This window comes from Kogia breviceps, chromosome 15, assembly GCF_026419965.1.
Source record: "Kogia breviceps isolate mKogBre1 chromosome 15, mKogBre1 haplotype 1, whole genome shotgun sequence".
Lineage (NCBI taxonomy): Eukaryota > Metazoa > Chordata > Mammalia > Artiodactyla > Physeteridae > Kogia > Kogia breviceps.
Genome location: NC_081324.1, coordinates 66021209 through 66048036, shown reverse-complemented (window position 1 = coordinate 66048036; position 26828 = coordinate 66021209). Strand labels below are relative to the sequence as shown.

The 26828-nt window shown below is 52.3% G+C and overlaps 1 protein-coding gene across 14 annotated transcripts in view; it reads left to right on the top strand.

Annotated features, from left to right (window-relative positions):
• DEPDC5 (DEP domain containing 5, GATOR1 subcomplex subunit) overlaps positions 1-20055 on the top strand; it is a 95274-nt gene extending 75219 nt beyond the window's left edge. For all 14 annotated transcript variants that reach the window (XM_067014846.1, XM_067014850.1, XM_067014848.1 and 11 more), the window contains 10 exons: positions 584-738; positions 2967-3044; positions 3512-3644; positions 4757-4865; positions 6252-6476; positions 11015-11184; positions 14204-14375; positions 17122-17182; positions 19157-19239; positions 19388-20055. In XM_067014846.1, coding sequence (XP_066870947.1) covers positions 584-738; positions 2967-3044; positions 3512-3644; positions 4757-4865; positions 6252-6476; positions 11015-11184; positions 14204-14375; positions 17122-17182; positions 19157-19239; positions 19388-19680 — 1479 coding nt within the window. In that variant the 3' untranslated portion in view covers positions 19681-20055. The remainder of the gene's footprint in view (positions 1-583; positions 739-2966; positions 3045-3511; positions 3645-4756; positions 4866-6251; positions 6477-11014; positions 11185-14203; positions 14376-17121; positions 17183-19156; positions 19240-19387) is intronic.
• Positions 20056-26828: the final 6773 nt, after the last annotated feature.

Here is a 26828-nt window from a genome sequence, read left to right as displayed (position 1 = left end):
GGGGCTATCCTTTAGGAAGGTGAAGCTGGAGTGCTCACAGGTAGGGTGTGTGTGAGGTCGTGGGAGTTGGTGGAGGGGAGGCCACAGGACGAGGCCTCTCTTTAGAGGTGAAGCTGGAGAAGGGAGCTTCAGATGCACCTGAGCTGTGAACCTGGGCAAATGGAAAGACTGATTGCACCTGCGACAGATGCAAGTGAAGAAGACTGGGGGCCAGGAGAGCTGCTTGTCTCTAACTGTGCTCTCTCCCTTCTCCCAACCCCGAGGAATGATGCTGACTTCTTTACTCCTTTGGTGGGGGTTTTCTTTAGTGTAAATCTTGTGGTTTGAGTCAGGTCCTGGTCCCAGGGGTTCAATGTGCACCTTGGCCTCCCGTGGCCTTGGTTTGGGGCACAGGAATTCCCCCCCACACACTGGCTCCAGTCGAAGGGGGCACACGCCAGCAGCGTGGTCTCTGGACTCCTTTAGGTCCTCAACCAGGGACTAGTGGGGACTGGGAATGAGAGGAATGGGAAGGACCGTGCGTGTGAATAGCCTGAAAGATTTTTTTTTCCCCCTTTGGTGTTAACTTTTAAATCTCCTACAGGTGTCTGTGGACCAGACGGCCACCCCGATGTCAGACAGCACCAGTCTGGGGGTGAGCACAGGCCAGTCTGTGGACAGAGGCAACAGCCAGACCTTTGGGAACTCGCAGAGCTCAGGGGAACAGGGCTTCCCCTCTGCAAACTCCATTGACAGCAGGTGAGACTCAGAAAGGCCAAACTCATGCTCCTGGGCGGTGGGGTTGGTCTGACCTCAAAGGCTGCAGAGGCCGGGGGTCCAGATCCCAGGCCCAAGGTCTGACTCGGCCACAAGTTATATCTGGGAGCCCAGACAGTCAGTCCTCACCAGCACCTTTCGACAGGGCTAGTGGTCAGTGCCCTGCCTTCCTCACAGGACAGCTAAGAGGTTGCTGCAGAGACACAGAGAAGCATCAGGCACTGTGCAGGAGTGGGCTTCGGGAAGGGGGCCCAGAGCGAACCCGTCCTGCAGCACGGGACGCCCGCGGCCTGATGCCTTGCCTATGTCAGGTGCAGTCAGTCCACGCCACCTGAGGAAATGGACGAACAGTGAATGGGTTGACTATCATGTCCCAATGTGGCTCTTTTCTTTTCTTTCTTTCTTTCTTTTTTTTAAAAATTTTGGCCGCACTGTGTGGGATGCGGGATTTTAGTTCCCTAACCAGGGATGGAAACCGTGTCCCCTGCAGTGGAAGCAGAGAGTCCTAACCACTCGACTGCCAGGGAAGTCCCTCCGTGGCTCTTTTCTTGTTCCTGAATAACCAGGGGAAAAAGAAGCTTCTTGGAGCTCATTTGCTGGAGGAAGTGCCCAGCTTTTAATGCTGTTGTCAAATCTGAGAAACTTCTTTTTTATATCCTTCCCAGCTGCATTCGGTTTATCGTAATTCTGTCCAGTCCACTCTTGTTCCCTCCCTGCACTGACTGCGTGGTCCTCAACTAAATGGTCTAAGAGACATGACTTTGGACCTTTCATCTGAGGCAGCTCACCTGGCTGGTCCCCGTCAGCAGCCACGCAGTTTCCTTTGCATGTCACACATCCTGTGCTGATATTACCTGCATCTCGTCTATACTGGCTGGTAGAGGTGGTCAGTTTGGAGGTGGCCACAGGCCTGGCCTTGTCTGGCCTCTGTCGTCTCCCCAGGCCCACATCCCTGCCAAGTCTGGCAGACGCTTCGGCTCCGGCAGCCCAGGGAACAGGAAAGGCGTGCACTTCTCTGCTTCCTCATTGCTCGCATGGCAGGTTCTCTTCTGCTTTTGGAAGAGGAACTGGGAATATTTAGGCTGGAGATGAGAAGGCCAAAAACAACACGAATCAGGACCAATGACTGAATTACAGAGAACACACTCCATCTCACGATAAAGAGCTCCCAAGCAGCTGGTCCTGCCTCAGGGAAGCGAGCTCTCTGCCACTGAAGATGTTCACACAATGAAGCGGCCTCTGTCCAGACTCTTGTTGCGAGGACTCAGGCATTAGTTCACTTCCAGGGTCTTTAAAGTCTTCTTTAACCCTGAGATTCTGAAATGCTCCAGTGGGTCCTGGACCCACCTAGTAGGAAGAGGAGGCTGGGACTGAGGAATGGGAGGGGTTTAAGGAGCTTCCAGATAAGCCCCAGGTTTTGTGTGATGGGTGGCCCTGTGTGTCCCATGCCCAGTAATCTGGGCTCGGTCGCTGAGTATTAAGCATGTTTAAGCGACCATAGTACCATCGAGGAAGAACTCGGGCAGCAGGTGACAGAAAGGTCTGGGCGCTGGAGCAGGCAGATGGGATTCAAATGTTGACCCTGATGCTTCCCAGCTCTGACCTTCACCAGCTCCTTTTACGTCTCCAAGTTCCAAAGGTGGATGTTACTGTTACTGTGTTTAGTATGGTCTACCATTTTGGACTTTGTGGGTGTCAGTTCCATGCACAGTATTTTACACACACTAACCTCACAGCAACCCTGGAAGACAGGAATAGTATCATCCCCAGTTTTCAGACGGGGAAACTGAGGCCAAGAAAAACCAGAGGCCCTCCAGCTGGTGGTGATGATCCTGGGTTTCTGTCCCCTGTGCTCTGACCATGTTAGTTAGCGTTCTCTGGTGAGATTAAATGATGTGACATGTGAAAGGCCCAGAGCATTCTTCTAGAGAGATTTCTTGGAAGGGGTCAAGCCTGACAGATTATTCAGAGGGGAGATGCTTATTAAAGGAAGCAAGTTTGGACACAAAACCACTTTGAATCCTTTTTTGTTTTTTTAAACGTATACACTTTGGAAGCAGGAACCCCCCTGTGAGATATCTCCAGGATGTAACTGTCCAGAATTTGCTTGAATGCCTTCAGTGTCCATATCATCCTGGTTTCCAGCTCTGTAAGAAGCAAAGCAGGAGGGTCAAGACTTGGGAATTTCACTCTCCTTCTCTGTGTTACAGCTCTCAGCAGTTGGCGGCCAGCTCCTTGACGTCCTCCTCCACCCTGGTGGAGATCCTGGAGGCCATGAAGCACCCCTCGTAAGTGGCTTCTCTCATGAATGAGTGCAGGGGTGGGAGGATCCCGTGGCCCAAGCTGGGGTGGTGCTCAGGCAGTGTGGTTTGGTGGGTTTATACCTGACTACTGCTCAGCAGCTATGAGACCTTGCGCGAGTTACAGTTACTTGACCTCTCTGAGCCTCTGTTACCTTGTAAAGTGGGATTATAATGGTTGATTCACAGGATCGATGTGAGGATTGAATGAATTAATCATGTAAATTACCCAGTGTAATGCCCGACAAGCATAAGTGTTCTCTGAAGGCCAGGTTCTCTCCTCCCCCTTCTCCTTTTCCCCTGTAACACCTTCTGTCCTGTCACAGGGATTTCTCTGAGTCTAGGATTAGTGTGCAGAAATTGAGCTGTGGGGATCCTCACTTCAGATATCAAATGCTTTAGTGGGGGTCCCTTTTTTACCTTCTCTTTCTGCTTGTTGCCGCCTTGGAACTCAGGACAGGAGTCCAGCTGCTCCCTGAGCAGAAGGGCCTCTCACCGTGCTGCTTCATCAGTGCGGAGGTGGTACACTGGCTGGTGAACAACGTGGACGGGGTGCAGACGCAGGCCATGGCCATCGACATCATGCAGGTAAGACCACAGAGCGGGGGCCCTCGCCAGTGCCGAGGTCGCCAGGTGGAGTAAGAGTCTGTTTTTAGTCAGTGTGAGGCCTGTCTGGTATCAACGAATCATAGAGCAGGTCTTGGTTCGAAAGGCGCTACTTTACCTTGACTTAAACATCGGGCATAATCTGCCACCGGAACTGAAATGTTTTGGGCAGAATCTGTGCTTTTGAACCTTGGGGGAATCTCTGTGAAGGATCCCCAGGCAGTGCCCTCCCTCTGCCTCAGCATCTTCCTGGCACCCTGCGCATCCTCTGTCGAGCACTGGGCACAGCAGAGTGGGGTCTGTCCACATCTCATTCGTCCTCCGTCCTGACCAGGCCCCCCAAGCGCAGGCCATCCCTTACTGTGCGTTTCCACGTCACCAGTGCCCACCGTGTTGCTTGGAACATGGTAGGCACTGAGCAAGCACTCGCTGAATTTAATGACACTGTTCTGAACTGGAGTTAAACTCGAGAGGTTGGGAAAGGGAGAGGTCGGTTCACACCATCCTATCCACACAGAGGCCCCCATGGGGAATCAGTGCCATTGGATCAATATGTGTCTATATAATAAAATTATTAAAAACATGCATGAGAATTACATTTTGCTAACCATTTATTTCTGGAGAGAGAGGAAGGGGAGTGAGACATGGGAGATTCCATAGAGATTTTTTATTTTTTATTTTATTTTATTTTATTTTATTTGGCCGCGCTGCACAGCTTGTGGGATCTTAGTTCCCCGACCAGGGATCGAACCCACACCCTCGGCAGTGAAAGTCCTAACCACTGGACTGCCAGGGAATTCCCGAGATTTTTTTTTTTTTTTTAAACGAAAAGCTCTGAAGTCTGTATAGCAAAAAGTTAAATTAGTTGAAGTTGGCTGATGGTATGAGCTGGATTTTCTTTATACTTTTCTGTATGTTTGAAATGTCTGATGATACTGTATTATGCATTTGCATTTTATAATATAATTTACACCAGGCACAGCATTTAACACAGCGCAGTCGTCACCGCTGATGGGGGTGGAGAGTGGGGTCTGAGGGCTGCACCTCTGAGATGTTCCCTTGCAGGAATTTCAGAGCTTCGTTGTCTCTCCTAGAAAATGCTGGAAGAGCAGCTCATCACACATGCCTCTGGCGAAGTCTGGCGGACCTTCATATACGGCTTCTATTTCTACAAGATAGTGATGGACAGAGAGCCTGAGCGAGGTGAGGCGAACTGTTGCCCGTGGGGCAGGTGTTTCCTGGTGACATGCTCCGTTAAATGACGGTGCTTCTCCGGCTCCTTGTGTGATGCTGTCCCCTAAGTTGATGGATCCGTCAGCCTCCTTGAGCATCTGTACTTACTTTGAGCATCACCAGAGTGACAAAGGGTTTCTTAAAGCCACAGTACATTCTTGGTGAGCACAGTGTGGATGGAAGATAAGCCTAAAAGAGGCTGAGGGAAATGATGAGGAAATGCCCACGGCTCATTTGCTGGTCTCTGTCTTTACTCACAGCACCCCTGACCCCCACCAGTGCAGGTGGATCCGAGTATAACATGACAGCTGTCATCTAACTGAGAGCGCTTTTTACTTGCTGGGCCTTCAGACTCCATCTCTTCCCCCAGGAAGACTAGCAAGCTTTCCAAGATAAATTTCAAGTATTTTGTTTTTTAATGAATAAAAGGAATTCCCAGAAGGGGAGCAATTTCCAGCCTGGTCAGAGCTGCAGGCACCCAGGGTTCCAATCAGCATATCCAGTCCCTCCCGAGAGCACAGGGACCTTGGAGGGGACTGACTCCCACCCTGCCGACAGATGGCTTCTCGGCCTCTGGGCTTCGGGAATACTCCATCAGATGAAGCGGCTGGTGCCACTCACTGGCTCTCTTATCCAAGCATGTATTGGAAATGGATCCGTCTAGGTTTTTTCCTCATAGACACCAAGTGTGTCCATCACCCCTCTTCCTTTAAATTCTGAGGTTGACCAGTAGACACCCACCTTACCTTCAAAGTGAAAAACCCCCAGTTACTGTCACGTACTCGGAAATTAGAGGTCTGAAACCTGGGATAAAATATTTTTTTAATTGAAGGAGAGGTTGCATAACACAAAACTAACCATTTTAGTTATTTGTTTGGCTTTTTTTTTTTTTTTTTTGGCCGTGGGGCACGGCTTGTGGGATCTTGGTTCCCCTACCAGGGATTGAACCTGGCTAGGCCACTGCAGTGAAAGCACTGAGTCCTAACCACTGGACCACCAAGGAGTTCCCAAAACTAACCATTTTAAAGGGCAGTGGCATGGAGTATTCTAAGTGTCATGCAACAACCACCTCTATCTAGTTCCAGACCTCTTCCGTCACCCTGAAAGGAAACCCTGTCCTCATTAGGGCTCCTTCCAAAACTCCTCTTCCCCCAGGCCCTGACCACCACCAGTCAGCTTTCTGTATCTAAAGACTGGCCTGTTCTGGACATTTCACCCAAGTGGCCTCACGCACTCCGTGGTCTTTTGTGTCTGGCTTGTTAGCGTTGTGTTTTCAGATTCACCCGTGTTGGGCGTGAACCGGTGAGAACACAAGAGCTTGCGCTGAGGGCTCCCCCTCCCCTCTGCCCTTCTCAGTGGCCGTGCAGCAGCCCACTGCCTGGCACACGACGGCGGTGGATGACTTCGCCAGCTTCCAGCGCAAGTGGTTTGAGGTGGCCTTCGTAGCCGAGGAGCTCTTGCACTCGGAGATCCCTGCCTTCCTGTTGCCCTGGCTGCCCAGCCGGCCAGCCTCCTACGCCAGCAGGCACAGCTCCTTCAGCCGCAGCTTTGGGGGCCGGAGCCAGGCAGCTGCGCTTTTAGGTAGGTGCCCAAGCAGGTGGAGCCCGGGGACACACTGGTGGGTGGCTGAGCAGAGGGGCAGCCAAACGGGTGGTGCCACAGGAACCAGGGTTAGGAACCCCGTGGCTGTGGCACTGTAACTGTCAGCACCACAGCTCCTGTACGGCTTCCACCAGCCTAGTGGGTCGAGCTCATCATTGTCCCAACCAACCAACAGGGCTCAGCAGTTGTCAAATCAGGGCAGGACACTAATCTTCCATGGACAGAAGGGTACAGACAGTGTGGCCACTTTTCCCAAGAGGCTCAGGACACAGGGGATGTGAGCTGGTGCTCCCTGCTGGTTTAGCTCTTGCCAGAGGCTGTCCCATGACTACAACATCCTAGGACCTCAGAAGAAGAAGGGACCTCAGAGGTGGTCCATTCCCGGCACTCACCCTGTGCGTGACCCTCCTCTCTGCCCTCTCTCCCCAAATGTGCTTACCCCATCAAAGGATGCAAACCAGGATTCTTCTCTCCCCTCCTCGGTTCCTGCAGCCCTAAGATGGGGTGAACACCTGCTTATTGAACAGTGGTGACCTCTGCTCTCAAGGACCGGACTGATGGGTCGAGATGTGAGCGTCTTTAGAATATGCGTGCTGTAGGCAGGGCCTCATGAGATTTCCCTCAAAGGCAGGTTGGAGAGACCCTCAAAACCCTCTGGATGGAGGGAAGCAAACGTAACATAGGCCGAACTCCAGGGAAATTCCCCATTCTACTTGGTTAGCCCGGAAGTGCCCAGCTAACTGAATTCTTGCCTAGCTGGTGGAATGGAAATGTTACTAGTCATCACAGTTTCCAGACTCTCAGAGTTGCTCAGAGCCAGCATGGCCAGTGCTTTGTGTGAGAGGCAGGGGACCGACCACCGCTTCTCACCAAGGTCTCCACTGGGGTGTGTGCAGGGTCCCAGCCTGTGTGCTGCACTTACCCCTTGGTTAGGGGTACTGCTTCTGGGAAATGCGTCATCATTTTGGATCTGGAGCCTATCTTGAGAGTTTCTATAGGGACATCCTCATTTCCAAAGTCTTCTCCCGCAGCCGCTGGTACAACCCTCTCGTGACTGCCATCATCTGAAGCTCAGGATGAGGTTTGTGTCATTCGGTTTAGCTTTGGTTCTTAGTTACATCAAAAAGTGTGGTCAAAAGGGAAAAGCATATGGGAAAATATGTCCAAAAAAGAGGAAGAGTAGGGGCAAAGAGATTTAAGTCTACAGCGGGTAGTTTATCAACCTGGGGTGTTCTTCACCTTGTGCAGGGGTGTCAGGAGGGTCGGTGGTTCTGAAACTAGGTAGAATCTTTCATATGTGCATGTTTTCTGGGAAAACATCCACTTACTAGGTTTTCAATGGCTCCCATGATTGTTATAGTGGAATTTTACTCCATCAGCTTCCTTTTCCACCACCTCTCCCACAGGAAGTGGGTTTCTTTTCATTTTAAACCCAACACAGCATTATTACAGCTACTTCTCTCCAGTAACACCCCTCCCACCTCTGTGTTAGGACATGAGATCCTTCTTCCCAGCATTTTTTCAGGTTAGAATATAGACTTTTACTGTATTGTTTACTTAAGTGAAATTGGTCTATCTGTAGTGTTGAACCTTTTTCTCAGAAAAAAATCAACATGATATAGAAGGGGAAGAAGGCCTTTGTATCATGTATGACCTCCCTTTTTCATTCATTCATTTTGATGTGTTCCTTTTTAGACCTTCCTAATTCTCAGTTGGAAGTTAGCAGCAGAAAAGTGTTTTGAAATGCCTGACAGTGGCACATGGTCCTGTCTGGCTTGGTCTGTGGTGGCTCCACTTCCCCACCCCTGTCACCTTGTGTCACTGAGCCGTGAAGCTCAGGGGCATCCGAGACCCCGGAAGAGGCAGCGCTGCATCCCTTGAGCCAGTCCCACGCCTTTCCCTTCTCAGCCTTTTCTTGACAGCCCACTGGATCTCAAGCTCAGAAGGGGCTGTAGGGCACCTCGGTCCAAACCCTGATGCTTGAATGTCTTCCATAGCAGCCCAGAGGAGTGAGGAGCCAGCCAGCCGCTCTTTGAAAACTCCCACCCACGTGGCACTCACTCCCGAGATTGCTCGTTCTGTCGATGGGCAGAGCTGGTTGTTACTTTTACCTTCACTCCCCTCCCTGAGATGCTGTTCTTTCTCCTCCCGTGACACCGATCCCCTCCTCAGATCTTTGACAACCCTCTCTGTGACCTGGGTGAAGGATGCTCAGCCTGGGTTTGTCCTTTTTCACTGGCCTTTCTGTATCTCCCTGTCCCAAGGGGAACGAGCCGGTCCTCATGGAAGTCGAGGAGAGATGCAGAGAACTGGCCGGGGACTGCATCTCAGCTGGACTCACACCATTGTCAGCATCCTCAGCCCGCTGGCAGCATCTGCACTGTCACCTCCCCTACTGAGGAGCGAAGCCAGTGGTATCTTGAGCCTGTAACCACTAGGCTGAACAGTGCGCTTCCTCTGGCTTCCTCAGACCAGCCTGTTCTGAACTTGATGTGCCACATGGTAGAGGAGACGTGTACAAGGTCACTGCTGGTGTTTTCTGAGTGCCCTTTCTTTTGTGACTGGGGCTTTTCACCTACAGAGAACACACTGTCCAAGTCCAGAGAGCAAACTTCCTTCCTTAAGTTTGGGCTGTTCAGTAAAGGGTTACTCTGGCGGTGTCAGGAGTCAGGAACACGAGGCAGAGACAGAAACTCGTTTTGATGAGACTTTTAGCACCAGAGCCGCCTAGTTCTTTAGCCTTAAGCAGCGTCCGTGGGAGTCTTGGGCAGACCTCTGATGGAGCAGTGGTGATAAGCCCGTGGCTTAAACTGGGAGGAAGGAATAACAGGAGCAGGAGAAAAGGAGGAGAGTCACAAGGGAGGGTGGCCAGAAGAGAAGGCAGGAGGGGGGTCCAAGAGCCCTTCTCATCTGCGTTTCACTTGACCCTCCCCTCTCCTCTGCAGAGCAGCTGGATGGGCACCCTCTCAGTTTGCAGATGAGGAGCCAAACCAGGAGGGGTGGAGCAGCGTTCTCAGGGGCGCAGGGCTTGAACGGCAGGGCTTAGGTCTTCCCAGTCCAAGTTGACAGCGTCTCCCACTTTGCACTTTCTGGTTTTGAGAGAATGATGAGCTGTGTACCTCGCAGCTAAGTGTTGGTCTGCCTGGGTCCCGTTCAGCGTCCAAGTGGCAGCTCCACTGCCCCCCCAGCACAAGTTCATTCAAATTGCTGACTCAAGAGCCGTTACTTGTGTGTGATAAAAGCCACTCAGGGCTTCTACCTGCAGAACCCAGAACTAAGCTGACCGCCGGAGACAAATGCCACTGGATTCGAGGGGGCAGGGGAGAAAGAAGGTCCGATCGTAGTTTGTGGAAGCCCCACGTGTGGCAGTACCCAGCTAGGCGGAGCAGAGCCCTGATCTTCTTCCTTCTGAGCCAGCTTCGGGCCTTTAGTCTGGTCAGGAACTTGACAGTCTGACCCGTCTCTAAAACACCCCTGTCTTGGTTGAGAAGGATTTCTGAGCAGGAGCCCAGATTGGATGAGCCACTTTGGCGCTGACCTGACATCCTTGGGCAGCACACAGTTGTTGGGACAGAGCATTAGCCTTCATTAAGAGGTTTCATTTCTTGAGAAACGATTATAGAACTGTTGCCTTCCTGGGTTGAAACCAGAAAAGCAAGACGACCTCCTCACTGTGGTCCGGGCTGCATGTCCCATCGTGTCCCTTCGTGGTCACTGGAATCGGAGATCTGGGACTCAGCCTGGCTGAAGTTCTGACTAATCTTGGCCAAGGCGTTTTTCCTCCATGGGTTGCTGTTTCCTCATCTGTAAATCAGGAGTTGGATTAGATTAGGGGAAGTGAACTATGGTTTAACCAGGCACATCTGGCCTATCAGCTGTTTGTTCATTTGTTTGTTTTATAATAAACTTTATTTTTAGAGCACTTTCAGGTTCACAGCAAAACTGAGCAGAAAGTACAGTTTCCATACACTCCCTGCCCCCCCGCAACCTGCACACATGCAGAGCCTCCCCTGCCATCAACGTCACCCCTGGAGTGGGACATTTGTTACAATCGAGGACCCTACACTGACACATCATTATCACCCAAAACCCATGGTTTCTCTTAGGGTTCACTCTTGGTTCTGTGCATTTTATGGGTTTTGACAAATGTATAATGACATGTATTCACCATTATAGTATCACACAGAGTAGCCTGACTGCCCTAAAAATCCATTTGTTTTTGTAAGAGTTTTACTGGAACACAGCTGCGCCCACTCGTTTAGGTAATATCTGAGGCTGCTTTTGCACTATAACGGCAGCATTGAATAGTTGGAACAGAGACCTTGTAGCCTGCAAAACCTAAAATATTTACTACATGGACCTTTATGGAAAGCACTTGCTGAGCCCTGGACTAGCTGATTTCCAGAAAGCGTCTGGAATCTGCAGTTTCACATCTGGATGCTCAGTTATTTTCTCTTCCTCCTCACCCCCTGCCTTCCTTTCCCTCCCCTGGCCACCAACCTACCCCCGCCATGTAGCTGCCACTGTCCCGGAGCAGAGGACTGTGACCCTGGACGTGGATGTGAACAACCGCACAGACCGACTGGAGTGGTGCAGCTGTTACTACCACGGCAACTTCTCACTGAACGCGGCCTTCGAGATCAAGCTGCACTGGATGGCGGTGACTGCCGCTGTGCTCTTTGAGATGGTGAGACCCCCTTATGTGCGGTCAGGGCTGGGCTCACCTGGCAGACGGGTGCATGGGGGCTTGGTAGAGATTCACGTCACTTAAAAAATTGTTTTCACTTCAGGTTCCTATTACCTTCACGTCGACTGTTGGAATAGCCTCTTTAAAAATGAAAAATTCAAACAGTCGCAAAGGGTATGTAGATCAGGGTTTCTGACCCTTGGTGTGCTACTGACACGTAGGGCCAATGGTTCTGTCATGGGGGGCCTGGCCTGTGCATTGTAGGATGTTGGAGAACATCCCTGGCCCCTACCCACCAAACAGCAATAGCATACCCTCCTGTGACAACCAAAAACGTCTCCAGATATTGCTGATGGTCCCCAGGGATGGGGGGCATTGCCCTCAGTTGAGAATCACTGGTGTAGAGCAGAACGTAACCCTCTCTCCCACCCTCACCCTGTTCCCTGGGACTTCCATCTACTGCCCTGCCACTTTGCTGGTACTTGCAGAGAGATTCTGTGCATATAGAGGCCCTGTTACTTTTACTTTTTTTTTTTTTTAACAGATATAGTAGCTCAGAATATTTACTATTCATGTTGTGTTTTTCCTATCACCTATATATCTTCTGTATCAATATAAATAAGTAGGCCTCACTGTTGTTTTTTTTTTTAATTTGTTTTGCCTCATTTTTGGGGGAAAGTTTTTAAAATAACATTTGTTTCTTAAAAGTTAACATGTGCATAACAGGAAACTAAAAAACACAAGAAGTAAAAATCAAAGTCATCCGTAATCACAAGTATTTTAGAGTCTGACATGTCCTTCTAGGTCCCATTTGTGTATCTATGCAACTAAGCATCCATTTTTATGTAATTAAGATTCTACAGTTATGTATCATGTGTTTTTTTTTTGTTTGGCCACACCGTGTGGCATGCGGGATCTTACTTCTCTGACCAGGGATCAAACCAGCGCCTCTTGCAGTGGAAGCACAGACTCTTAACCACTGGACCACCAGGGAATTCCCTGTATCATGTTTTTTTTTTAATACATCATGAATATTTACCATTTCAAAGTTCCAAAGCTACCTGAGTATTTTAGTAACCAAGAATACACTACATCAGCTCAATTTGGAAGACATTGTCTCATTATTTTTAAGGGCTGCAGAATACTTTATTGCTTGTTTGTATCATAGTTTATCTACACAATCCTCTGTTCGTGAACATCACTGCTATTAACTCTGGTTCTCTACAGGGGTTGGGGAGGTGTGTGGTTGTGACCTCTTAGGAGCATTTGGCATATCTGGAGACATTTTTACTTGTCCCAGATGGTGGGGGTGCCCTTGGGGTCTAGCGGGTGGTGGGGAGACCAGGGATGTAGCCCATCATCCTATAGCACAGAGCACAACACAGCCTCTACGGCAAAGAATTCCCCAGCCCCAGTGTCTCAAGAGCCAAAGCTGAGAAGCCCTGTTTCAGTTGGTCTCCTGCCTGTTTCTGCTTCTCGTCCACCCTGGTCCAGCTGCCTCATCAGGTCACTCATTGCTCCTGGCCCCCCCCCATCCCAGGCTGTGTGTCTAAAATAAATACTCCTTAGCTGAGCTGTCAGTGTCTTCCAGGAGCCCTCTTGAGCCATCTTTACAGTCTCCTACTCTTTTTTATATGCTCTCTCCTTCAGCCCCAAAGAGTATTTCTCTATGGCTTCAGCTGAGTCCCACGCCCCTCCATCACTGGCCCAAACATCTCATTGCACAGGTGAAGGCAGCTGGAAAGTTCAAAAAGAGTTTGTGAAGAGCCTAGGAAATGACCAAAGGGAAAGGAGCACAGCGTCGGCTGGCAACATACAGGTTTTTTTGTCCGGGGCTCAAAAGCCTAGTTTTATCCCCATAAGACGTGGGAGAGATTGGTCCACATCTCTGTCTGCCCAGCCCCTGTCTGCCTTCAAATGGTATTACTGTCTTTGAGGACCCCTCCCATGGAGACACTCCCATCTAGGGAACATTGTTAAGGTCCAAATCAAAAAGACACCCAGCGGCCCATTCTGCTCAGCTTGCAGGGGACACCAGCTCTTCCCCAGCGGGTCAGCGCCGGGATGACCACTCCCTCCAGCCAGAACTAACACACACACACACACACACACACACACACACACAGATACAGTTATAGTTTGGCAGGAAGAAGAGTATTTCCTCAGAGGAGTTTAGCATCTATCTTTTAAAAAGTACACTTTTCAAATCAATTCATGTAAAACCCTCTGAAAGCTGCTCATATTTTTATCATGATTTTATTAAGTTTTTAAGAATCTTGAGTGTAGGTTAATTATTATTTTAAGGCCATGTCCACATTTGTTATAAACCACATTTTATTTAGATAAATATTACATAAGCCTTAGAAATTACTTGGTCAAGCAGAGACCTTGGTGTTTTGCTCATGGTTAGGAGTGTTCCTGGGAGAAAAGCTAAGAGTGGAGAGGTTTTTCGTTAAGCCCCAGTAACTTTCATTCTCAGTCAGTCTTCAGACAGATGGCGTTTGGGAGCTTGCAGAAAGCAGCTCTCATTCTGCGAGGTCAGCGCTTGTCACTTTTGGCCAGAGGACACCATGATCATCTTGCAGCCCGTGTCTTGTCCCTCTCAGCCAGCCTGAGTGGATTGTTTTCCTATTTGATACTTTGGACTTAGTAAATTTTTGATAAAGGACAAAATTAGAAGGACTTAACCTATATCCTGTGACTTTCCTCCAACATCCTATAGAGCAAGAAGAGGTAGGACATAGCTCTCTCTAGTCTGTTCCTTCCGAAAGAGCCCCTGAAGTTGCAGAAGCTCAGGCTGTGAGGAGCCATGTGCTTACCTCCCAGGTTTCAAGGATTCACAGGAGGTTCAACTGTGTTTCTTCCTCCCAGGGTGGGTCTGGAGCCGGCGGACATTAATCAATGAACGTGTGGATCAATAAGCAGGCCATCACTCGGGTGGCTTCGCTCCTCAGGAAGTTACTTCTCTTGTCAGAGTGAACTTGGAGGTGATGCTGTGTGTTTCTGTGCTTCCCACCAGGTCCAAGGTTGGCATCGCAAGGCCACATCCTGTGGCTTTTTGTTGGTGCCGGTTTTGGAGGGTCCCTTTGCGCTGCCCAGTTACCTGTACGGCGACCCACTCCGGGCCCAGCTCTTCATCCCGCTCAACATCAGCTGCCTGCTCAAGGAGGGCAGCGAGCACCTGTTTGACAGTAAGAGACACCCCTCTCAGGAGGGCCTGTCACCCACGTAGACCCTTACCCCAGGGTTGCCTCTCTAGGCTCCTGGAGGCCAGCTTTTTTTTTTTTTCCAATTTGGTAAAATGGAGGCCAGCTTTTCACAGGCCAGTGAAAAGAAGGAGCCTTGTAGACAGGGGCCAGAGGTTTTTTGTTTGTTTGTTTGTTTTTTATAAATTTATTTATTTATTGGCCGCATTAGGTCTTCGTTGCTGGGCACGGGCTTTCTCCAGTTGTGGCGAGTGGGGGCTACTCTTCATTGCAGTGTATGGACTTCTCATTGCGGTGGCCCCTCCTTGTTGCGGAGCACAGGCTCTAGGCACGCAGGCTGCAGTAGTTGTTGCTTGCGGGCTCCAGAGTGCAGGCTTAGTATTTGTGGCACACGGGCCTAGTTTCTCTGTGGCATGTGGGATCCTCCTGGACCAGGGCTTGGACCCGTGTCCCATGCACTGGAAGGCAGATTCCCAACCACTGCGCCACCAGGGAAGTGCTGGGGCCAGAGTTTTAATCCTGATTCTTCACTTAGTGGCTGAGCAACCCTGGACAAGTCACTTAATGTCTCTGAGCCTAAAATGCCTTATTCCTAAAATGGGGCCGACCAGAGCTGCCTCACTAGCTCAAGAAGACCCTCGTAAGGCTTGGAGGGGATGGTGGGTGGGAGACGGCGCTGTGCTCTGTAAATCTCGAGCAGCACTAGGCTTCTCCCTGCACCCTCCTCTCTGCTCCAGCCTTACTTGTTTGGGCGGCAGGAATCTGATCCTCACTGGAGGCTTGGATCTGCTGCTCCACGAAAAAAGGCCAGAAATGGGAGGCATTGAAAGCAAAAACAGGACACAGTGTGCTCTTGTGCAAAGCTGAGATGCGTCAGCACCTGGAGGTCGCGGGACCCCCTCAGAGTGCTTCCCCGGAATGGAGACCATGGGGCCGACCCCACCCGCTGCTCCACCCTTGTCCACCAGACTCTGAGGGCAGGTGTAGAGAGATGGAGGGATGAGCTGACTTCACACAGCATGGACTTTTCATCACCAAGCACTCATTTCGATGAGCATGTAATTAGCTCCTACAAAGCACCCCATGAGCTCATGGATGATCTTTTTATAACAAAAAGCTAGAGTCGCTGCTGGTGTGTCAGAGCCCTGTAGACTCTCAGGTGTAGAAATTGTCAGTGTGGAGAAAAAAACTTGAGGTGAAGGAGATGCTTTTTCCTGAGTTCTTATGAGTCTGTGCTGTGTTTGGTGGCAGAGAAACAGCCCCCCCACCCCCGGGGTGCAAAGAGCTTTTGTTCCGAAGGCCCACCTGTACATTCTTTACATCTTGGAAGACATTTATGTATAGACACAGTGTTTTAAGTGATAGTTGGGATTCCAGGTGAGCCCCACGGCCCCTGGAGGCTGAAGATCCCGGGATCTTTAGGGTTTACAAAGCACCCCCCAACACTCGCCCCCGCCGTTCTCATTTACCCTCACAGTGTGGCCGAGGGGGGACTGTTTTTTGCCGTCCTGAAATGGCAGGTGATTATGTCTTCATATGATGACTTTAAGCCAGGCACCACCTCCTACTGCTGTTTTTAATATGTTGAGGGGAAGGCGAGATCTCCCCCCATACCACCCAAAGACTCTTCTGGGGTTTTCCACCTTCGCTGTAACAGCACAAGGGTGCTCGCAGGGCTGGCACTGAAGGATATTTCTGTGTGAACCGATGGTTTTCCCTGCCAGTTGTAACCCAGTCTTCAAGACTAGCATCCTCTGTTGGTTGCCATGGTTACGGCTGAACGAAAGGAATCCTAGTTGAAAGGAATAAGGACTTGAATCTAAAAATCAATTTTCTTGCTTCTGTGCTACCTCTCTTCCTGTTATCTCCCATTCTGATAACAGGGAATTCAAAATCTTAAAAATCTGACAAGAATACGCTGTGTCTGTTTTTATCTATTAAAGCCAAAGTCTTTTCTCTTTTCTGCTCTTTGATTACCCGGAATCCTCAAATCTAACCTAGATATAAAATTCCAAATACAGAAAGAGCAACAAAGCCCCTGCAGGCACCCCTGGCCTCTGGGACGAGGTCTCGTGTGGTTGCTGCCCCAGCCCTCAGCACCTGGATCCCGAGAGCCGACCCGGCCTGTTGCCCCTGCTGTGTGACAGCTGCCTCAGCCCTGCCACCTCCTCACCCTGCTCCTGTCTTCATACCAGCCAGGCTGGAGCACGAAGTGGGTGGTGGGGACGGGCACTCACCTGCCCCAGCCCCTCCCCCCCCTTCCCCAGCTGATCACGTTTCCAGAAATCATTTTATATTGATTTGCTTCAATTTCCCCACCCCTAAAATGGAAGACTGGGGATTTTTTTTTTTCTCCTTAGAAGCAAATGACATTCATTTCAAGCTTATCTTTTGGTTGTATTTTAACATCCTTCTCCTTTCTGCTTTTGGCACAGACGGTCATTAGAATGAGTCTCATACCAAGTTCTAGTAGCTTACACTGATCGCTGAGGGCTCATATTCCTCTCCTTTCTAGACAGACCCTGATGGAGCTTGAGAACTGTCACTGTCTTTAGGATATCCCTCCTTGGGGTGGAGGCTGGTCTTTCTGAAAGCAGGTGGTGTGAAAAAGCAGAGCTCACGCTCAAGGGGGGAGCATTGCCAAGAGTAGTGAAGGATACCCAAGGCTGGACCCAGGGAGATTTGCAAATCTTGGAATCACAACTCGGCATTTATTCTTTTTTCCTTTTAGGCTTTGAACCAGAAACATACTGGGACCGAATGCACCTTTTCCAGGAAGCCATCGCACACAGGTTTGTCCCTTAGCAAGAGGGAAGCATGGGGAGGCATCAGTGTTTGTCTCAAATAGCAGTTACCACAGCGAAACCCAGTTCATTCCCTTTCTGGGGAGATGGACCCAGTCCACCAGTGACAGATTCACTGCTTATCTCCGACTAGTCCCTCTGCCTTGGTTTCAGAGATGAGCACCACCTGTCCAGTTCCTGGAGCTGTAGTTTTTCAGACTTGCTTCCCTCTTCTTTCAGTTGTAGGAGAGCAGAGAGCTCTCTCCTCAGCCTCCTACAAGACCTGGAGCCAAACTCTCCAGGAGATGAAAAACTGTAGAATCTGTCAGGAGCCTCTTGACACATGTTGAGAAGACAGTGAATGGTTAAAAAGCAATAGATACGTTCAGTAGATATTTACTGCTACCTAATGTGTATACCAGGGAGAGCCTTTCCTAGGCTTAGCTGTATCCCCCAGGCCGGTCCAGCTGTGTCTCTAGAACATCACTAACTCAGTGTCCGGTTGCTGCCTTGTGTTATTCATAGAAAATCAGAGCCTCCTGTGCCTGCTTCAGTGTCATATCATCTTGTTCAGGCGCCTTCAGCTGTCCCCGCCCCACCTGGCACACCCCCCTCCGTGCACAGCCCCCCACCAACCGCAGGATAAAGTCCGGACTCTTCGACCTCCCCCACCCAAGCCGGCCCAGGCCTGCCTTAGACCTTACTCAGCCCTTTTCTTCAATGCTTGGTAAAGGCTGTGAAATGAATGCCAGGGCACCTGACTTCCTCCGTCCAGGAGGAGGGGGTGCGATTCGGGGCGGTCAATGAAGAGGTCAGTGGGAAAGGACTTTGATGTGGGAAGCGGACAGGCCTGGTTCACCTTGGCCTCCACCGGCATCTGGCTGAGGAACTGTGAGGTGCTTTGCCTTCGAGTTCTCCCCCTTCACAGGGTTGTTGGGAGGGTTCCCTGACGTTCCCAGCACCTAGTAGGACCCCAGGAGATGGTAGTTATTATGAGGAAGACGAGTTTGTCAACAGGTCCTGCTGATCCACTCTGAGTAAATAGAGAGCCTTGATCGGAAAGTAGAGAGGAAGAAGGGCAGACTCCAGAGCCGTTCCTGCATGTGCTAGAACCAGCTGACAGTGATGAGCTGGCGGTGCCCATCAGCCGATCTGTTTATGTGTCTGACTTCACATGTTCTTCAGTAAATAATTATCAAATGCCCGTGTAAAGCCAGCAGCTTCTGTAGAGGATGCAACACGGCACTTCCCTGGAGCTCAGTCCAGGAAGGGAGACAGAGCTTTCCCTGCTTTGGTTCTGCCTCATCACAGGCTTCATTACATAAACCCCTCAGACTCAGGGCAGGGGCCATATCTGCCAATGCATCCTTTACAGCACTTAGCCGGTAGAGTGTAATAAATGCACTTTGTGGAAATAAAAAAACCAGGAATAGAACAAGCCATGGATGAAAAATGGCCCCTCCTGCCTATTTCCAGAACACAGCGAGGCAGGGTCCCAGCTTTCCTCGCCTTAAGGAAATGAGTCCAGTTATGATATTTATCAATGCAAAGCCTTTATTGAGAACTGCTGTGTGCTTAGTGTGGGAGAACTGAGAGGAAGGGGAGAGGGGCCCGGCTCAGCAGAGTTAAGATAAGGGCCCTCCCCGGGGGAGCTGACAGTCTTGGGGTGGTTGCAGCGGGGGAGGGCCGATGCGATGGCGTTGGGGGTGGCTGGGTGGAGATGAAGGCTGGATGAGGGAGAGCTGGGCAAGTGAGAGGCTCTCAGCACCCAGAGAGGAAAGGGGGCCGGGATGGTGGGAAGTGGTGAGGACCGTGAGGAGCAGCCTGAATGTTCCACCTGAAAGAGACTTTCCAGATCCCTTGGCCGTTGGAGAGTCGTGTTAGCCACACTCTTGCTCCCCCCAGTGCACCCTGCCCCGCCCTACCCCGTGTTCCTGTAGCCCAGGAGGCCCTCATCGGCCTGTCTCCCTGTCCTTGCCTTAGGTTTGGGTTTGTTCAAGATAAATATTCTGCCTCTGCTTTTAACTTCCCTGCTGAAACCAAGCCTCAGTACATCCACGTCACAGGTGAGGTGCTCCAGGCGCAGCATGGACGGGGCGGGGTCAGGGGTGGCCAAGGCAGGACTGGGAGCCCCGGGGGTGGGGGCGGGGGGGCTGGCCCAGGCACCTTCCCTCCCTCCTTCCCGGCGCTGTGACCTGGCCCCTGTCCCCACAGGCACGGTGTTCCTGCAGCTGCCCTACTCCAAGCGCAAGTTCTCAGGGCAGCCACGGCGGCGCCGCAATTCCACCAGCTCCGCCAGCCAGAGCCTGTTCTGCGAGGAGAGGGTGGGCTACAGCTGGGCCTACAACACCATGCTGACCAAGACCTGGCGCTCCAGCGCCACTGGAGATGAGAGGTTTGCTGACCGGCTGCTGAAGGACTTCACGGACTTCTGCGTCAACCGTGACAACCGGCTGGTAACCTTCTGGACGAGCTGCCTGGAGAAGATGCATGCCAGCGCCCCGTGACGGGCGGGGGGCGAGGGGCCGGGGGTACTGTCCTGCTGCTGATGGTACTCGGTGGGGTCAGGCAGGCTCGGGTCGTGAGGGCTGTGGGTGCTGCTTGGCCCCCGCCAGCCTCCGTCCGCTCCAGGAGGAAGCCTGCGGAAGCCTCCGGCACCTGGGAGCAGGTGGGAGGGCGCCCCCGTGCACGTCCTCAGCAACAGAGTGGCTCCTGTGAGCGTCCTTTCCTCCACCGTCCGCAGGTACTTCCCGCCCAGGAGGAGTGTGCAAAGGATGTAAGATAACTTTGTGAAATAATGTACCATAGGCTCACACCAACTGTATATACCTGTACAGAGCAGAAACAGGAATAAACTGGCCCATGTGGCATCTCTGTCCCCAGCCTGGTCCCGGGCGGCAGCAATCCTGTCTTCGGCTGGGCAGTCGTGCCCTGTCACTGGGGCCTTGGAGGCCGATGAGGCGGCTGCAGATGCTGGGGAGGACTCCAGAATTCACTTGGGGGTCTGGCTGTGAGTTTACTGAAAGGTTTCTCTTCACGGGCCCTTGGGCAGGAGAGGAGAGTTCCGGGCAGGCCTCATGAGCAGACAAGACGATGTGCTGGGATCCTGCAGGCCTGGTTGTGGGAGGCGAGTCTTGCTAAGTAGGTGAGCCTGGCATGGCATGCAGATGTTGTGGCTTTCAGAAAAAAATCCAAGGAAGCCTCTGTTGACTCTGGCTGAGGTTAGGACCCACTGCTCAGTGGGATAAGACTGAGAATGGTCCTCAACCTCAGCCCCACCCTCACTGGCCAGGGGGTAGAGGGTGGGGGGACCTGAGAGTTCCCACCACTTCCCCTCCCGCCACTTCCCCTCCACCCCGAGTTAATCACAAGCCCTATTGATCCACCACCTCAATGGCCTGCAAGTTCGTCCCCCTCTCCCAGGAGCCCTGCAGCTGCTCTCAGCCTGGCCCTCACCTCCTCTTCCTCCTCCTGCATGGCTAGGAGCACCTCCCACCTGGTCTCTGCTTTCCCTCCAGGCCCTTCTCCACTCGGCAGTCACCACTCTGATTGTGCCCCCCACCTATTTAGACCTCTTTGGTGACTTGAACTTCAAAACTCTTAGACGTGGCTGCACAGTCTGGTCCCAGGCTTCCTCTCCAGCCACCAGGAACGTCAGAAACTCTTTATGGGCTCACACCCTTTGCACACGCTGTTCCCTCTGCCTGGAACACTCCTTACTCATCCCGGCCATCCATCCGCCCTCAGCTCAAAGGTCCCTTCTCCAGAGAAGCTCCGTGGGACCCCGTCATGTCTTCCCATGGCACCTTGCCCTCCTCCCACCACATGTGGCACGTGGCAGGGGGCTTGACTATTTTGTTCATCCTTTTTTCCTAGATGTTTGGCCTAATGGAAGATGCTGGAGAAGTGGTTATTGGCCAAGCGCGTGGGGTGAATGAATGAGCTCTGGGCTCTAGGGCCAGGCACTGGGTGTCCCGTCTGAATCTCTCCCTCCCTCCCTGGTCTTCCAGCTTATTTAATGGAGCCTGTTTTCTCCTCTGCAAATGCAGGTGTTGATGCTGTCTGTAGAGATTTTGAAAGAATAGGTCTGTTAACATATGTGAGAGCGCACTGGCTGATTCCTGGCATGGAGCAGGTCCTCCATAAAAACCCATTTTCTTTTCCATTGTCACCTTCCCTTCCCTCTGCTGAATCTTTGCTCCTTTCTAAGCATCAGTGTCCTTCACTTATAAAATGGGAGGCTGTCTCCCAGGGTGGATGGAGGATCTAAAGACAGATGTGTATGAAAGAGGTGACTTACCAGCAGGGAGTACACAAACGCAGGCTGCCCACCCTCATGTCCCCAGGCCGGGAGTCTTCACGTGCTTCCAGGCCAGCTTCCTGAGTCATTGTGTGGACACAGCAGCTGCGGGCCCATTCAGATCAGGTCACCCACCGCCATACCTGCGATCCTTGGTGCCTGGAAGGTTGTGAGCCCTTCCTAAACATGAGCTGTTATGACGATGATGATGACTGCCTGGGTCTCTGTGAACCCCAGGGGATTAGAGATGGGAATGACCACAGAGGGCAGGAATGGACGAGGCAGTCTTTAAAGAGGAAGGAGCCTTGGGCCTTGTAGGATGTGTAGGAGTCGGCGTGGTCACGAGGCTGCACTCCTCTAACAGCTGTGGCTGTTCTGCCTTATCTGGGTCCCAGGAACTTCTGCTGGGAAGTTTTCTCTGTTGGCAGAGGTGCTGCGTTCCTAAGAGCAGGAAGAAGGGCCTCCTGGCTCCTGCCCACTGGGAACAGGGTTGTGGCCCGAGGCTGGCAGCTCTGGAGACATTTTTCGATTCTGTGGTTGCGCTGGGGGCAGGGGCACACGGTCCCCTGTACACCTGGGGTGGCGCCAGTCAACCTCCTGGACGTAGAAATGAGTCTGGGGTGAGGAACCACACAGGTGTGGGATGCAGAAAACATGATGGGGAAAGAAACACATCCCTTTACCGAAGGAACGAGGAATCAGCCAAAGGGGCTTCAAAGCAGAAGAAGGAGCTGCATTAGTCCCACCCGTGATTCCTCAAGGCTCCTGTGCCTAAGAGCTGCTTAAATCACAGATTCCACAGCCTACCCAGAGATTCTGATTCAAGGGGTCTGGACTCTGTGCTGTAAACAGATGCTCGAGTGACTTCGGTCTCGGTGGTCCATTTGAGAAACCCTGCTGCAGACCCCTTCTCTGGGATTCTTCCCTCTTACTTTACACGCAGGCCTAACCAGCCTGGAAATCTGGTTCTCAGACCAAAGCAGAGCAGAGGTCGCCGCACACCGGAAGGCAGAAAACTCAAGAGCAGGGTGAAACAACAAGTGACAGCACGATGGCAGCAGGGGTGGACAGAGAACCTCCCAGGGCACGGGACCCCTACAGGCACGGGACCCCCAAAGGATGGGCCAACACTGCCAAATTCTATGTTGGAGAGGCAGGGAAGCCCGTCTCCCATTTGTAGGAAGAGACCCATCAAAACAAAATGGAAACTTAAGGTATTACAAGGAACAAGTACACAATACACACCTGAGACACCACGAGGTTTTGCTAAAGTGGAAAGAGTGGGAGAGAAGACTGACTAGTTTCAGATGTATGAAATAAAAATGGTTGCCCCGGGCTTCCCTGGTGGCGCAGTGGTTGAGAGTCCGCTTGCTGATGCAGGGGACACGGGTTCGTGCCCCGGTCCGGGAAGATCCCGCATGCTGCAGAGCGGCTGGGCCTGTGAGCCATGGCTGCTGGGCCTGCGCGTCCAGAGCCTGTGCTCCGCGGCAGGAGAGGCCACAACGGTGAGAGGCCTGCGTACCACAAAAAAAAAAAAAAAGGTTGCCCCATTTCTCGAGCGTTCCCTGCGTTCTGGGCAGTGTATCATACTTCACATGCCTTTCCATCTTGTAATCTTTGGCGGAGTCACACCAGATGTGGGGTAGGAGCCCCAGGTGGCGGAGCCTCAGGCCACAGAGCCGACAGCAGCTGGAATCAGGTCTGTGGGACCCCAGAACCCATCCCTGCCGACTGTGCTGTCCCCCTCCCCTCCGGCTGGAGCTGGGACAGTGAGGCGTCGCCCTCTGCTCCGTCCTGGGGGCCCCTCTCTCCCTTTTGGCTGACTATGCTCTGTGTGTGGTATGGCCCTGCTGGGGTGCAGGTGTGGGCATGGCCTCAAGGCTCTGGTAAAGGGTGCGGGGTCTTTCCTCTCCCCCCCAGGCTCCTCCCCTCCGGCCCCAGACTTCAGCCTGCAAGTGCTTCAGGCAACTCCTGGCCTTCACACTGGCCCCAAGCCTGGCCTGGAATGTGCGGGTACCATGAACTCAGTCACACCAGCCTTAAAATTTGACCTCCACCCGCTTCTCTGGCTGCAGCAAGATCCATCTGTTTCTCAGTGAATCACGACATTGTCCTTCCAAGAAGGCGCCCTCTTCCCCCATGAGGGTGAGGGGAGGTGGGGAGCTGCGGTGCCACCCCCAGAGGCCCCTTGCTCTCTGAGTGCTGTCTCCCTTGGCAGTGAGTCTGGGTGAAACCTGGGGGCCCACAAGATTCCACACCTCCCCTTCTCAACTGATGGGAAGCTGAGTTCCGAGAGGGCTGACGTCCCTGTGGATCCCTCAGCAGCTCGTGGCAGCCGTGACTGGAACGGAGTCTCACGTACCAGGTTGCTTATCCAGGCTCCATTCCCGTCCCCCTGCCCCCATCCCTGTTCATCCTCAAATGTCTCTTAAGCAGCAGAAAATTTTATTTTTAAGCCCGTGGCATCCCAGGAGAGAAACGTTTCCCTAGTGCCTTTGATGTTCATCCAACCCTAGTGGTTAACATCCTGGGTCCTCCTACCCAGGATGAGAGCTCTGGGAGGTGTGATCAGCTGCTGTCTTGGGGAAGGGACCCCTTTTCAAGGTGTCATGTCCTGCCTTTCCTCAGGCCCTGTGTCCTCAGAACCTGAGCTGACACAAGCTCAAGGGGGTGGGCAGGGCTCTGCCAGAGGCAAGCCCCAGAGAATTTGGTCCAGCCCCTGGCTACAGCGCTGGAGGAGAACCAGGAGAGGCCACGGCCTCTCAGCTGGGGGCAATTTGACCCCCAAGGGACGTGTGGAGACAGATGGTTGTCACAACTGCGGGAGGTGCTACCTGCATCCAGTGGCTGCTTCTGGACACCGTATGGTGCACGGGACAGCTCCTGCCACAAAGAATTATTCAGTCCCAAATGTCAGTAGTGTTGATGTTGAGAAGCCCTGAACTAAATTCTGATGGGGAAAAAGGTCCAGATGGGGGGCCCCTCCCTCCTGTGACTTTGGAGAAAGAGGGCCCGCCACTTGCCCCTGTTAGTGGAGATCTGAATACTTTCTTGATGGCATCCCCATCCCCAATGTCCTATAGCAATTACTCTTGCTGGGTTCCAAGACCAGAGTGGCTAAGAGACCTGCTTAGAGGCACATAGCAGGTTATGGACAGAACCAGGGTCAGAATCCTGGTTGTATTTAGCGCCCACGTACTACAATGCGGCTCTTGTGTTTCCCTTCCCTTGTACACGTGGCTTGCCTCTCCAGCTGTATCTAAGCTCCCCGAGAGCAGAGAGCACATCTTGCTCATCTTGTATCCTCCACTGCGGGTCCCCATCCCACAAAGGTGCTCATTTAGAATCAGTTGAATTCATTTTTTCAGCCCAACATTTATGCAAAGCTGAACCAAGGCGGCCCTGCTTTCTTGGTGGAGGGCAGCAGACATGTAAAGCACTACAGAAATAGAGGAGGAGGCTTAATTCTGCACAGGGGGGCTGGGAAAGACTAGAGAAAGGGGCATTGAGACTGTCCAAACGTTCTGATTTGAATGTGTCTGGAGGTCCACTGAGAGCCTGGTACACCACCATCTGGTTGAAGGCTTGAGAAGGGAGGGAAAGAAAGCAGAAGAAAAGTAACATTGGACCCCAAGCTAGTGTGCATCCATTGTCCTAGTGCTGGAGCCTGAGAACAGTTCCCCCGCTTCTCAGGGAAGTGGAAGGACTTACCCTGGGTTACTGAGCACACACATGGCAGAGGAAAGATTGGGCTCAGGGATTCTCCACCTCACAGCTCTTCCCTTAGAGAGAGAAGGGGGGAATGTGGGAGAAAGCAGCCCACCGACAGTGGCTTTCAGGGTGGGGCAGCCACGTCCTGGAAGTAGGGAGGACAGGGCTTGTGGCCTAGACTCCCTGCACAGTGATGAGGGCCGTGTCTGGCCTCCCCAGAGCGTGAGCACCGCACTAGCCACCGTTGGTGGTTGGTGCTCGGAGGATGGGTGCACTCCAGGGTGGTCTGACACATGAGATGTGTCTCACCTCAAAGCAGAAGTGAAATGGGGCACACTTCCCCTTGCAAGACAAGAGGCAAGTCTGACCACCCCGTCACCACCACCTCCTGCAGGACCCTGGCTGCCACCTCTGGGATCTGAGACTGGGGGACGACAAAGAGAAGCCGGCCTGGTCTGGGGAACCACACACAGGGAGCTGCGGTCTGCTTCCCACCGTGCATTCCTCCTTGGCAGCATCCCTGTGAGTAGAAGATACTGTTTCCAGTTTTTATGATTTAGGCTCTAAGGGAGACGGTCTCCCGGCAGAGCCACAGCCAGCCCATCGCTGCACGAGGGAGGTTCATCTGTGGTTTGTTCACTCACTCATTGTTCACACACTCAACCTCCACTCTCCCATCAACTAATATATTAAGAACCATCTGTGTGCCAGGCATTATGTGGATACAGGAGGGAGAAGGGCATGAACAAAACCCACACAAATAACTATGGTTATGGCTGTGGAATAAGAATAGTTGTGAAAAGTGCTCCAAAGGCCATGGAGAGGCCACTGTGGGAGGTCTGACGGGCCCCCAACCACATATGGGGCTCAGGGGAGGCTCCGGGGCATTTCTGTGGAGACCTGTTGGATGGCAGGGCTTGCAAAGGGCAGAGACGGCAGAGAGGGGGAAGAGCTGGCTGGAAGAGGCTGAGACCCTGAGATGGAAAGAAGCTTGGGGGGCAGGAGGGAGAGGGACAGGGGGACTGGTGTCACTGCAGAGACCGGATCACGCAAGATCTTGCAAGCTATGTAAGGGTTCCACCTGTTGGATGCATCCTCAAGAGGAGTGTTGAAGGCTGGGGGACCTTGGGCAAGCCTTTCTCCTCCCTCTGCCTCAGTTTCCTCATCTTTTCAGTAGGAACATGTTCGCAGTCCTTGCAGGGGTGTTGATGAGCCTTTATGAAAAGCACTGGCGCGGGGTCTGGCACAGTGGAGGTGCACTGTAAGTGCAGCCATTAGTCTAATTGTGACCAAGGCAGGCCAGGAATCCAGGCTCCAGCCTGACTCCCCCTCCAGTGGCTGTGCCTGCAGTTCCTGCCTCCCCGCCTCCCCCCACCCCCACCCAGGGCTGCTTCTAAGAGACACGGAGCCAGGAGCCGTCATCGGGGCTGAACACATTGGCCTGAGTTCCAACTAGCTCTCTGATAAACCATTTCCCTGCTGTCATTTCACTGCCCTTTGCCAGCCACGCTAATGCAGCCTGGGAAGAGGCTCTGGTCCACAGCCATGGCCAGCCTAGGAGCCGATGTCCCCTCCCACCTCCCAGCCCCCGCGGCGCCCCAGGTTCCCGCAGATGACTGATCAGCCAGTCTCTGTGATGGCAGC